This window comes from Stenella coeruleoalba (assembly GCF_951394435.1).
Source record: "Stenella coeruleoalba genome assembly, chromosome: 7".
Classification (NCBI taxonomy): domain Eukaryota; kingdom Metazoa; phylum Chordata; class Mammalia; order Artiodactyla; family Delphinidae; genus Stenella; species Stenella coeruleoalba.
The window spans coordinates 52510657-52524132 of record NC_137153.1 but is presented as its reverse complement, the minus strand read 5'-3'; the positions used below and the strand labels follow the sequence as shown (position 1 = coordinate 52524132).

The following is a 13476-nucleotide window of genomic DNA, read 5'->3' as shown; positions in this document are numbered from 1 at the left end:
CGGGCCTGAAGTCAGTCTCGATGGGCCGAGAGCCTCGCGGGCTGGAGGCGCGGCCTGGCCGGCCCGGCGTGTAAGAGAGGATGTGGGACTAGGCCCAGCCTTCGGAGCCTGAAAGGTGGCCCGCCTCGAAGTGGCTTCTTTTACTTGTGGCCGAGCCAACTGGCCGAGCTGCAGGAGTGGATCCGTAGCGAGACAGACGCCAAGCCTCTCACTATCTGGAGGAGGCAAGTGAGGCTTGGATGGTGCAAGCCACCGTACTGTAACTGAGAGACCTCGTCCAGCGGCACGCAGGCTGCTTCCACTTCCCGTCCCTCACCTCCGCACAGGATGTAGCCTCCTGACCCGCCGGCTGAAGTGAGACTTAGGGACCAGGCTTAAATAGCCACTCTAAATAACTTTTACAAATGCACCTCTCCCCTCTCCTGTAGGACTCCCTCAGAATTTACGGAACACCCAGGCTCCATGCTGAGGCTGCTTGCTGCTCCACTGTGACAGAATGAATGCGCTTTCTGGCTCTTCACAAGGCTAGCTCCTACTCCTTCAGGGCGCTTCTCAGGTATATCCGCCCCCCCCGCCCCCCTCAGAGACTCTTCCTCCAGGCACCGTATTTTTTTTCCCCTAAAGCACTTACCATACAGAAGTTATCATTAGTAATTGTTTACTTGTTTGTCTGTCAGTAGTTAGTATGTAAACTCCGTGGAAGGCCGGTCTTGCTCTGTCTTGCACCACACCTATGATTCCCCTCCTCCACCACCACCCCCAAAATAAACCTCATAGGAGAGAGATGGACTAGTAAAAACATACAATTATAGTGAGGGGATTTCATTTTATGGCAAACAGAAGAGGGGTACTTTAGGAGGTGGAGGATCAGAGAAAGCATCCTGGAGGGGAAATGCTGCCCAGTTTCAGCACAGTATCATTTAAGGACTCTGGAGAAGTGGAAGAGAGAAGGGTTTCCTGGACCCAGGCAGAGTTACTAGCTGTGGCAGTAAACCATGGTGCGGGAGGGTGAGAAAACCTATATTACACATTTCTTGAAATTATTAGTCAGGGTTCTCTAGAGACAAAACCACTTTGTGTGTGTGTGTGTGTGTGTATGTGTGTGTGTGTGTGAGTGTGCGCGCACGTGCTTGTATGATTTATTTTAAGGAATTGGCTTACCCAGTTGTGGGGCTGGCAAGTCTGAAGTCTGCAAGACAAGTAGGCAGGCTGGAGACCCATGGGGGAGTTGATGTTGCAGTTTTGAGTCAGAAGGCAGCCTGGAGACAGAATTCTTTCTTCCTTGGGCAACCTCTTTTCACTTAAGGCCTTCAACTAATTGGATGAGGCCCACACAGATTATGAAGATAATCTGCTTTATTTAAAATCTATGGATTTAAATGTTAATTATATCTAAAAAATACCTTTACAGCAATAACTTGACTGGTATTTGACCAAACAATTGGGTACCACAGCCTAGCCAAGTTGACACATAAAATTAAACCTCACATTATCCTATTATGCCTGAAAGGTCTGCTGAGCCTCAGTTTCCCAACCAAGTTTACATTCTGTGATCTTTCTGTATTGATTGGGCCTGTATAGCTTAACCTATAACCATTTCCTGTCCGCCCAAACTTGTTCTGGGGATAAGGGTAGTTACCCACTTCAGAGGAATGCCATTTGAGTAAGAGCACTGAGTAAGATGACTATACAGTAAGCTCTGTGTTCAAAGAATATAAAATTTAAAACTCAAACTTAAATTCCATCTTGGTTTTCCCCTGCTACCCAACACCTGTGTTTTGTTAGTTGTGGTATGCAGGGGAATTCTATCTAATTTTAATATTAGACTAAGCAAAATACAATTATGAAGATGAATCTTCAGCAACACAACTAATTTGTGGCATTCCAAACACGTTTGGAATTCCAGATGACTTTGGCTTTGTGTTCTTCAAGAAGAGTATGATCAAGAGCTGATCAGTGTTATTTGTGCACACTTTCGCTTGTATTACTTATCCTCACAGCGGCTCTTTGAATTTGGGATTACTACCCTACTTTACAGGTGAGAAGACTGAGGCCTAGAGGCACTCAAATCTTAGATACTTTATAGCCAGCAAGTGCCAGGGCTGGAATCATTAAGAAGGTCTTTGGACTGAAAGCCTTGTGCCCTTTCTGTTGTGCTAAACAGAGTCAATAGGAAGTGAAATATTGATGGGTCATTTTTGCAGAAAGAGAATCATTGAATGTCGGAGCTTTTATTTGCTCTCTTCCTTTGGCCTAAAAACTGACTTGGCAGCTGAGTTTTTGAATGGAGGAAAATTATTTTCTATTTTTTAAAATGATTTTCTATTTTGGATCAGCAAATTCATCCCACAGGCAGAGATAGGAGAGGGCATTTTACTAATACCTTGTCTGTGCCATGCCACCCAACTACCCTCTAGCTGTGATGTCCTAGGACACTAGCTTTTTCCCTCAGGTATCTCTTGATTATCAAAATTCTGTGAGAAACTTCCCTAGTATTGCACATGCTCAAACTAAAAACCCCAAAGGTATAAGACACAAAACACTAGAAGATTTTAAAACTATTATTTGAACACATATAAAATATTAACTTCTAGAATATATAAATACATAAATGAGTAATAAAATAACCCAGTAGAAAAGTTAGCAAATAATATAATGGGCAGTTTAGAGTAGAGGATATTCAAATAGTCAAATGGTTAAAAAATTATGAAAATATATTCAATTTTACTGGTTAGTAAAGGAATGTAACAAAAACACTGACATATACCTACAGGTGTGGCAAAAATAAAAAGAGTGATAACATTGGCAAAGTTGTCAGAAAACAATCTTCTTACATACTATTGTAACTTGGTACATTCATTTTGGAAGGCAACTTTACAGTATTTATTAAAACTGTATGTGCATATACATACCCTTTGACTCAGCAATTCCACTGAGTTTATGTATGCAAATATACACATACATAAATAGATGTATGGAAATATGTATACTTTTATGTAGTGTGTATATATGTATGGAAAAAAATACATATTACATATGCATGTATATATATTACCCTTTGACTCAGCAGTTCCACTCCTATAACTCATCTAAGTATGAAAAGTATATATGCACATATACGTGTATATATATTATTGAAGATATACACATATACACATATATATACACACATAAGTATGGAAAGATTTTACACACACATATGTGCAGACATATACGGTATGTGTGTGTTTGTGTGAGAGAAAAAGAGACAGATGTACCTTTAGCCTCAGCAATATCACTTCTATAAATTGATACAGATTGCTCATACAAGGATGAAAAGAAGTTTCTTTATAGCAGCATATGTAGTAGCAAAAAAAGGAAATAATTTTTATGTTTGTTAATAAGAGACTGGTTTTAAAAAATTTGGGTTTATCCATAAAATACAAAACTATGCAGCTATACAAAAAATGAAGTGCATCTTTATTTCCTAATGCAAGTTGTCAAAGATCTACTATCAAAAAAAAAAAAACAAGTTGCAGAATGGTTTCCTAAATGTGTGTGTTGGGGCAGGGCTGTTTACAATTATGTATACCTATATTTCTGGGAAGTTGATTAAAAGTTTTCAAAAATAGTGGTTACTCCTAGATAGTGAGAGGTTTCAGGAGATATTAATTCTGTTTACTTTCTGTACTGTTTGAAAGTTTACCATGAACAAGAATTTTAGAGTAACAACTATGGAAATTTTTGGCTCCAAAACTAGAGATTCTAATTTTGTAGTCCTGAAGTTGGTCAGTGAATTCAAAATTTAGAACATGAATGATTGAGAGCCAGGGTTGAGAACAACTTCCCTATATGTTGGTCTCAAATGACTGATGGGGACAGCACCATCATTGTACAGACATAATAAATACCTGAGGGTGAATGTAAAATGAAATGTCACGTAATTTTTCCCTAGAAAGGGGATGACATTAAATTCTTCTGTTCAAGGTGGGATTTAAACAGATCAAAAGGCTCCTGCAGCTCTGGAATGGATCCATATATGATATCTCTAACTGTCCAAGGCAGTCTAGACATTAGAGAGTAGTAGAGGATGACAAAATATTTTAGGCAAGTTTATAGCTTATAACTCTAAGGTGGCATATTGGGAGCAGATATAGGAGACTGTACAGGGTACTGCTGTGCCCTAGGAAAGGTGATAGAGCTTAGTACTCATAACCCACAGAATGAGAAGCCATTGGATATAAATATTTCCAACATTCACCCTTCAGAAGAAAACTCTGTGTGTTGTCATAATCTGTTGACTTATCTGTGGCTTTGTGAACAGAAAAAATGTTTACTGTTTTATGTTTATATGTTATCTCTTATAAACATATTATAAAATACATAATGACATACACTGAAATTATTTACAACTTAATTTGATAAGGAAAACAAAATGCAATTATTTATACTATGAGATGAGTGAAAACTGAAGAACAATGAATAACCTTTACCTATCTGGTTTAGGACTATACTGAAAGCCACCCAAACAGCAGACACTCATGACTGGTTCTGACTCCCACTCTTATCCACAGCTCAGTAACTATTATCTGGTCAGAAGAAAGTGGAATTCTCAGGGAGACCCAGTTTTCAGCTAAGGCAAGGAGATGAAGAAATTTGTAAAGTGAGAAGAAGGTAGAGTGGCGTTTGGTTAAAATGCAATGGAGACCCTGAGGTCACACAAGAAAGGGTTCAAAGGAAGTAGCACCTATCCTTTCATAATATAGAGTATTCCAAAGAGAAGATAGACAAATAGATTATGCATTTTGGGAGAAGGCCAAATTTGAAAGGGAAATGAGCCATGGTTTAATTACTGTAATTGGTCTTAAAGTTTTCACTTTAACTCTGTTGTAAAACATTTTATGTGCCAGCACTGACTCTATAGATCTACTGGAGGTCTAATGTCAGGGGCTTCTGAATGAGAAGGGCATTAACAGGTGTTTGGGGTTCCTTTGTAAATTTCCAATAAAACGTAGATGTCTGTGAGACAGTCTGTGTATCATCTTCATAGTTTTTTTTCCCCAGAAAAATCTTTGGTTTATATTGATTTCAAACTTCAAATTATAATACAAGTCAGCCATTTCAGGAGGGCAGAGAATGAGATGAAAAGAAAGTAACAAAAGGAATAGAAGGAGGAGAGGCATGGTGGTGTTTTATGGAAGATGGATCAGTAGTTTAACAGAATTAATCAAATAAAACCAAAACAAACTGCTTATGGTCTACACGCTGGTGGGGCTTGTGAAATATTCCCAGGCCTGAAATAATGGGAAACTGCTCATTCCCTACTGTCTTGATTTTCTATAAAACTTTTCTCAGGATCAGCTTTTACAAATGGTAGGAGTCCTTTTTGGCCTCTTGAATTCCTTACTCAGACTTTAATAGCATTCCTTGCATAAAGGAAACAAATACTTTATAGAAATGGTAACTTGTATATATCACCCCTTTGTTAATTATGTAATACTGGAAATTCTGCTTTGAAGCCAGTGCTACTAATGAAATAATATGTAACTGGCATGGATTACATATTAATCACAGTAATATAAATCAACATGTATTGATATTGAGGTGATACAGAGCTCTTCCCTGACCAGCTGGTTCCTACTATCATCCAGGCAACATTTAGGGACCTAAAACTTCATGGAATCCAATGGAAACAAACCAGAAAGAATGGACCTTTAGAAATGGGTCTGTAAACTCCACAGCAGCTATTTACAGAGAGTTATTCATCTTCTAATGACTTTTCTACATATTTTAGCATTTCGTGCCTTTGCACTTTCTATTCCTTCCAATGCCACCAACATTTTTTCTTGGTTCTAACTCCTATACCAACCCCATTTAGGTCAGTATCACTTGTTATATGTTTACTTAATAAACACTGTTTCTTTCAGAGCATTTACATTAGTTTGTAAATACCTACTTCAGCATTTATTTTAATAAATTTATTGGGTCTACCTGCTTATCTCACTTAAAGAAGTGAATTCTTTTGGTGGCTATGAGTCACATGAGAGAAATGCAAAATGCAACAGAAAAAAACCCCAGAGGTAAGACAAAGTAAGAAAGAGCTTAAAATTAAACTACATATTTATTTTGCAAAGCATCTTTTCTGTGCTGGTTTCCACAAACTTGTTGGTAACTTCTCAACTAACTGGTGGAGGTGGTGCTTATGGAGATCCCCCACCCCACAAGGCTCCAGAATTTAAAAATGCATCTCTTCTCTCTATTCCTTTATATAGCTTTTCTTGGCTCAGACAAGCAAAGTGGCAAAATCATTACTAATAAAATATAAGACCCCATTACAGTCATGTATGCAACAAACTTATAAAGCGATAAAACTTTAGTGATGGTAGGGAGCTTAAAAGTAATCTAGTCCAACTCCCATCTTTTATAGATGAGGAAATTGGGGCTAATCATGTCACATGATTTAGTAGGTCATATACTGAATTAGTTGAAGAACTAATACGAGAACCCAGGTTTTCTACCTTCCAATCAAGTCCTAGTTTATCTCTGCTTCATTCCCTCTTTCTTCACTGGGATTATAAATAGAACAGGAGAAGATATTGAAAGTATTGTGATTCAACTCTTGTTGCTCCTTCAAGTAATTTTTAAAATTAAAATGTTCTTATTTTCTTACTTATTTCTCCCCGTTTCCATCTTTTTAAGCTTGGTAATTGAACACTGTGAAATTATGCCAACCTAAAATTTATTTTTCAAGTTTTCACAAGATAATGAAATAGTTTGTTGATAGTGAAAACTTAGTAGTCATGTCAGATTTTGGTTATGATTAGCTGCTGACATAAATACCAAAGCAGACTTCTTAGTCTGCTAAGAAGATGACTGTAGATGACAACAGCTTTTGCATTTGTTTCAGAAGGCAGTCCACAAGAGTGCTTCCAAGATTATTTCTATCATTTTTGAAGATGACTACTTCTACTTGCTCTTTTTTCTTTTCTTTTGGTAGAGTGGCAACGTCTTGAATGTTGGAAAAATTACACCCTATCATAAAAATAATCAGCCTCTGATAAAGCATAAAAGGAAAATAAGCATTTCTTTTGTTTTTTTAAAAAATAATTGATACTTGCAGAGGTGGTAAAAAAAATCCCTATTCACTACTACATATTAACACACAAGTAGTTTGTTTTTAACATTTCCCATAAAAGGAAGGACAATATAGAATCTCAGTGTGGTTGGTCTAAGTTAAATTAGTTTTATTTATTTGCTGAAGGTCAGTTACCTAGCTTCATAAAATGAACTAATTTGGTCCTGGACACCATATTCATATCGCTTTTGTCATAATATAGAAATAAAATATAATAAAGCATTCCTATGAACACACTTTCCCAAAGCCATTTGGAACTGTATGGATCTTGAGCTCTCTGTTTGAATCTATTTTTCATTCCTTATATCTGAAATTACTAATTTTAGCCATTAGAACACAGGAAATTTTAAATAGATTTTGCTTTCATAGTAAATCATCCTTGTTTTCTCATCCATTCACTCGGCTGAAAAAGGAAATATAAAAATGAGGCCAAATGAATACATTATTGAATTCTGAATTTATTTCACTTCCAGATCTTGCAATGAAGGTCAGGTAGTAAGATGTGTACAAACCTTGGTAATATTTTAGATTTAGATACAGAAATTAACACGTATATTTTTCTGTAATTGTAAAATAGAGCCAGAAGCAGGGCTCATGTATATAGAGCTATATTTGCTTGCATGTATCCTTCAAAGTGAAATCTTAAACAGATTTAACAGTATATACTTCTTGTGCTGCTGATAAAACACATTGACCAAATCTGCCTACCAGGTGGATTTGAAATCTGAATTTACTTTTACATGTATTCATAAATTACTATTTCAGTGCAACCAGGTGGTACTTGATTTTCCAATAATGTATGATGTTTTGGTTTTGCCAAATATATAAATATATATATTTGCCGAATATATATATATATTTGCCAAATATATATAATATATATATAGTATATATATGGCTGTGGATCTCACAGAACCCTATAGTACCCAACCACATTTTCTTGATTTAGTTTCCCTTAATATCAGGTTGTCATCAGATTCCACAATTTCTTTAAATTAGGAATGGAATCATGTTTTAAGCCAAAATCTTGGAGTCCAATCTCAATTTTTTTTACATTAAAACAGTGAAATATCAGTTATTCCAATGCTGTAATGTATCAAGCAACACTGGAAATTAAATCCCCAAACAGTACACCTTTAGTTTGTTCAGCAGATATTAAGACATTCCGCGAGCCATCATCATATATTTTCAACAGTTTTATATTCAATCTACTCTTAGCAACGCTTTGGGAAATATCCTGAGATAATTTACTGGGTAAGTGCATGGATCTTCTAAAATACATTTGTAATATTTCATTGTTTGACCCCCTGAGACTGTAGTAAAGGAAACAGAAAATTTAACAGAGAAATAAATAGGTTAAGGATCAAAGCAATCTGGGCGTTGCTACTGTGCCATAGCTTCGTGTAAAAGCTGTAGTTCTTCCTCACCTCTTTCCCAAGGGCCACGAGTTACTTTGTTATTTAAAGTCTCCGTAAGTAAGACTGCTATTGAAGAACCACCCAGAAGTACAAAATATCACGAAATCTTTTCAAGTGGCAATTTACAGGGGGCTCTCTGTATCCTACCGTTCATAGATTAAACAAATCGTTACAGTTAACTGCCTACCTACAGTTGCTCTCGCTACAATCCCCGACTTCAGTCTGTGCGCGGACTGCTGGAACGCCGCAAGAATCTCGCCTTTATTTAACAACAGCAAACGAGCGCCCCTTTCGGAGAGCTGTTCAGAATCACCTTGCCCTGGGGACTTTAGAATAAGCAGGCAAGTTCGAGGTGGCTTCCGGGTCCTCTCTTCTCCGTCACTATCCGGTGTAGCTGGGCGCGAGTCCCCAAGGCTTCCAGTATGGAGCGTTTTGCACGTGACCTGCTCTGCTCCGTGCAGCTTGTAAAGAAAGAGCCCACGACGACCGTCATCATCGCTTGGTCCTCCGTCTTCAGCTTTGCCCTCATATCCCCAGGGCCTAACGCCTGACGTAGGGGCTTAAAGGGGGGGGGGGTCTTTCAAGGTCAATGGGGCGAACGTTATCACCTGCCTCCCACCCGAATGCCAGTCACCGCCGCCTCCCACTCCGCCCCAGCATCTTTTGTGTGAAGATTAGCAGCGCTTGGGTTCCTTCGCGGATTTCTTCATGTGCCACTTTTCGCCAGAAAACCCTGAAAAATAAACCTGGGAATTCCACATTCGGCTCCTAAATCTCGCTGGAAATCCATTTGCCCCACCTCTCTGCGTTTCACTTCACGGTGAGTGTCGAGGGCTGCATCCAGAGAAAAAAAGAGAAAAAAAATTTCTTCCCGGTCTACCCCTCCTTCGCTGCGGGGAATCAGGTCGCCCAGGAAGACTTCCGCCGCTCCACGTTTGAAGACCTCATTGAACTAAGTTGGGGTGAGGAACTGGAGAGAAAAGAAAAATCGTTTGGGGCGGCTGTGTGCAAGCGCCATCAGTCTCCCTCGGCCGCGCGCAGGTAGCGGGCGACGTCGCGGTGGCCCCGCTCCTCAGCCAGGTCCACGGGCAGGCGGCCCCAGGCGTCGCGCACGTCCAGCCGCGCCCCGGCTCGGTGCAGCGCCACCAACGTGTCCAGGAAGCCCTCCCGGGCGGCGTCGTGCACGGGTCGGGTGAGGGTGGCGGGGTCTGCGCAGTTGGGGTCCGCACCGTGGAGCAGCAGCAGCTCGGCCACGCGGGCGCTGCCCATCATCATGACCTGCCGGAGAGAGCAGAGCGGTCAGGACCGGGGTGGGGGCAGGTAGAGTCTTCTCAAAGAAATACCTATTCATGATCCAGAGACTCTTACAAGCCTCAGGAGTCTAGTTAAGCTTCATTTGCTGACGCAATACCATCCCCCCCCCCACCCCCGGCCCCAGCCCCAATTATACTCTACTCAGCCCTAATTAGTTCCATTTTATTCTCCAAACGTGGGAAGACAAGAAAGAGCTGATGATAAACTGCTTATCGCCGTTGTGGGAGATTTCTTTAAAATTTCCATTGAAACAGGGGAGTCTATTTTGTTAAATGATTTATGGGTGGAGTTAAGACTTTTAAAGTCTTAATTATTTTCCTTTTTCTTTCCTCTACCCCAGCCATAATCCCAGTCTAAAAAATTTACTAGGCAGTCAGCTGATATATTTATTTTAGAAGTTAGAGCAGTGCTTTAGGAGAGAAAATAAGAAACAACTAAGTCTAAAACAAGGTTTACTTTGTTTAGTTTTTGCAGTAAATCCCCTGTGGAAGCCATTTGCTTTTCACTGTTATATATGTCTCTGCTCATAAAGGGAATACAGTCCCACAATTGGAGCCAAAATTGGAGATGAAAGGGAAAAAGTAAAGTCATGCATAGTTTTATAAGATGATGAAAACAAATTGTTTTTAATGAATGGTTCACCACTTTTAATATTTAACATTATAGATAAAGGCTAACATTTAGAGGATAATATATTTGAGGTAATGTAAAATAAACACTATATTTACATTGTACAGAATTTTATAATGTTGAATAGTAAACATTTCGCTATCTAAAAAAGAGCTTGGATCTTAGCAGTCACATCAGAGCAATGCATAATTTAGAAAAAGGATGTTTTGGAGCAGTAATCCTATAGTATTCATTTGTGTACATGTACATTATGCAAGTATTTACCTTCTCATTTTAACAATAAAACAAATTTCTTAATGTTTATCCATTCAAGTTTCCGATTTCCATTATTTTATTTTTTTCAACATCTTTATTGGAGTATGATTGCTTTACAATGGTGTGTTAGTTTCTGCTTTATAACAAAGTGAGTCAGCTATATATATACATATTTCCCCATATCTCCTCCTCCTTTCGTCTCCCTCTCACCCTCCCTATCCCACCCCACTAGGTGGTCACAAAGCACCAAAGCAACGAGCTGATCTCCCTGTGCTATGTGGCTGCTTCCCACTAGCTATCTATTTTACATTTGGTAGTGTATATATGTCCATGCCACTCTTTCACTTCGTCCCAGCTTCCCCTTCCTCCTCCCCGTGTCCTCAAGTTCATTCTCTGCATCTGCGTCTTTATTCCTGTCCTGCCCCTACGTTCTTCAGAACCATTTTTTTTAGATTCCATATATAATAAAATAATTTTTGATAATTAAATATACAAAATGTTGTTATATGTTCTTGTGAGTTTATGTTTTAAAATGTACCACGGAATCAAAAGATAGTAGGCAAAAATTTTTTGTTTGTTTCATGGTATTAAAAACATCTATTTCCTCCCTTAGAAACCATGATATGATTTCTATTAGTGAAGTAAAGGGCATTTCATACATAGAGAAGAGGCGGAAAAGTGGTTCTTAATATCTCAGAATATGGTGAATTAAAAACGACAAACCTCTTTCTACAATTAATATAATTTGAAGTCTTTAAGAGCTACTTTACATATTGTTGCTGCTTTAAACAATCCGTCATTTCTTCCAATATTTTCTATGAATTCAAAATGAATGAATACATATTTTCTTTAAAATCTACACAATTAACAAGATTCCTTAATAACGGCTTGGTTCTGGAAGGTGATTGTGAGGTGAATACTAAATGTGACCATAATAGTCAACAATAAAACACAAAACATTACCTTATATTTTAAAGAAATTAAAAAATATATTTAGCACTAATTAAAGTGGGATTAATAGTTAAACATATTGAATAAATGAATTTTAACAATGAAGAGACTATTTATGAAGGCCCTTTGCCATTTAACAAAGCTGCAGCAATGCTTATGTAATCCAAGCATTCAGTATAACTAAATAAAAATATATAGAAGCACATTTTTTTCTTATGTAACACTCAAGAGACACTGCTTACATAAAAGGAATTAAGTATTGTGATTGAGAAATCCTGTCTTTTTTCTTTGTATTCGTCTGTATGAGGAAAGAATATAAAATTTCACATCACAGCTTAAAGATTCAGGGTGATTTTTTTTCATGTGCCGTGATTTTGTATGATTCCTTAAATTCAGTCCAAATTGTGTACCTTGTAATTTAATTATCTCTATCGTTGAAAGTTGATCGCTGTTTGTTGAAAGACAAACAGATAAGACAAAACAGTTCTCCTCCCCAAATAACCTCTCCTCTTCCCCTTTCCTCTCCAGTTGAACCTATCCCTTGCATCTCTTATGAAATGGGAGAGGGGATATTGGTCTTTTTCCCCCCATTAAAAAGAAAACCAAACAAGTAGTGGGGTTTCCAATACCTTTCTTTAAAATTTTTTTGTGGGTGAAAACCTGCTTTACACCTGAGCTGAATACTAGAGCAAGAGAGACAGAGGTCTAAGTCGGTGGAGATCTCAGTCCCCAGCCGCTTCCCACGGAGGCCGCGGTGCCGTGTTTGTGCGCCCCCTGACGGCGAGGCCCGGGGCCCCCAGCTACCTGGATCGGGCGCCTCCCGAAGCGGTTGAGTCTGTTGGGATCAGCACCGGCTTCCAGGAGCTGCCGCACGGCCTCCACTTGCCCCCGCGCCGCGGCGTTGGAAAGGGCCGCATCACCGCCGCCACCACTGAGCATGCCCTTGTCCTCCTCGCTCACTTCGCAGCCCCCAGGCGCAAAGTGTCCCGGATAATCCACCGCTGGCCGTGAGCTTCGCAACACGCCCCACCCCTCCTTCCCACCTCGCCCTAGCGGGCTCTCCCCACTCGGAAAGAGCTCAGTTTAGCTTCAGTCCCCTTTCGCCGTCCTTCTGCGGCTTGGGGGGTCCGTCCAATGGCCGAAAGGCCTGTAGTTAAGCCGGGCTTTTCCCGGATGGCTCCCAGGAAAAGGCCCCTCGCGCAGCCGCAACGTCGCGCGATCCACTCTGGCCGCAGAGTGCGGGCGCGTTGCAGCGTCCTCACCGCCGAGCTACACTCTGCCGGAGTGGAGAGCCGGCAGGGACTGAGTTCTTTTCCAGCTGGGCAGTCGGGCTGGGTGCTTCCCACCTCCTTAGGCTCCGCCCCCTGTCCGTTCGGGCATGTCCCACTGTGCTGGCTGAGAGGCCTGGCAGGCAGCTGACGTTACAGCCGCGAGGGTAGGGGCCAGGAAGAGCAGCCCAGAAGGTGCCCGGCCGCACGCGCCAGACACCGCAGAGCGGATCCCGCTGCGCAACTCGCTGCGGGGTGTCCAGCAATCCTAGGCTAAGTTTTTTGGAAAGGTCGAATCAGTGCACTCAGCTCTTAATCACCTCCCTCCAGCAGGCGGAGCAGAGGATTTCTATTCCTTCCGTCCCGGGCCAGCTGGTTTCACTAGAAGTTAGTCGCTCCCTGTGTAATCAAAAGGGTGAGAGAAAGGCATTTAAAATAACCTCGTCTCTCTTAAGATGTCTTAAAGTGACAGCTCTGCACCTGTCATACTGGTGAAATTCATCCCCAGGCGGTACTTGAACTTCAC

General features: G+C 40.2%; 1 protein-coding gene across 1 annotated transcript; it reads right to left on the bottom strand.

Moving 5' to 3' along the window:
• Positions 1 to 7547: 7547 nt before the first annotated feature.
• On the bottom strand, positions 7548 to 12989 carry CDKN2B (cyclin dependent kinase inhibitor 2B). Its single transcript, XM_079927375.1, has 2 exons — positions 12487 to 12989; positions 7548 to 9810 (listed from the first exon to the last, which is right to left on the bottom strand). Exons 1-2 carry the CDS (start codon positions 12619 to 12621, stop codon positions 9550 to 9552), a joined length of 396 nt encoding a protein of 131 aa, XP_079783501.1. The 5' UTR covers positions 12622 to 12989; the 3' UTR covers positions 7548 to 9549.
• Between the last annotated feature and the right edge of the window lie 487 nt (positions 12990 to 13476).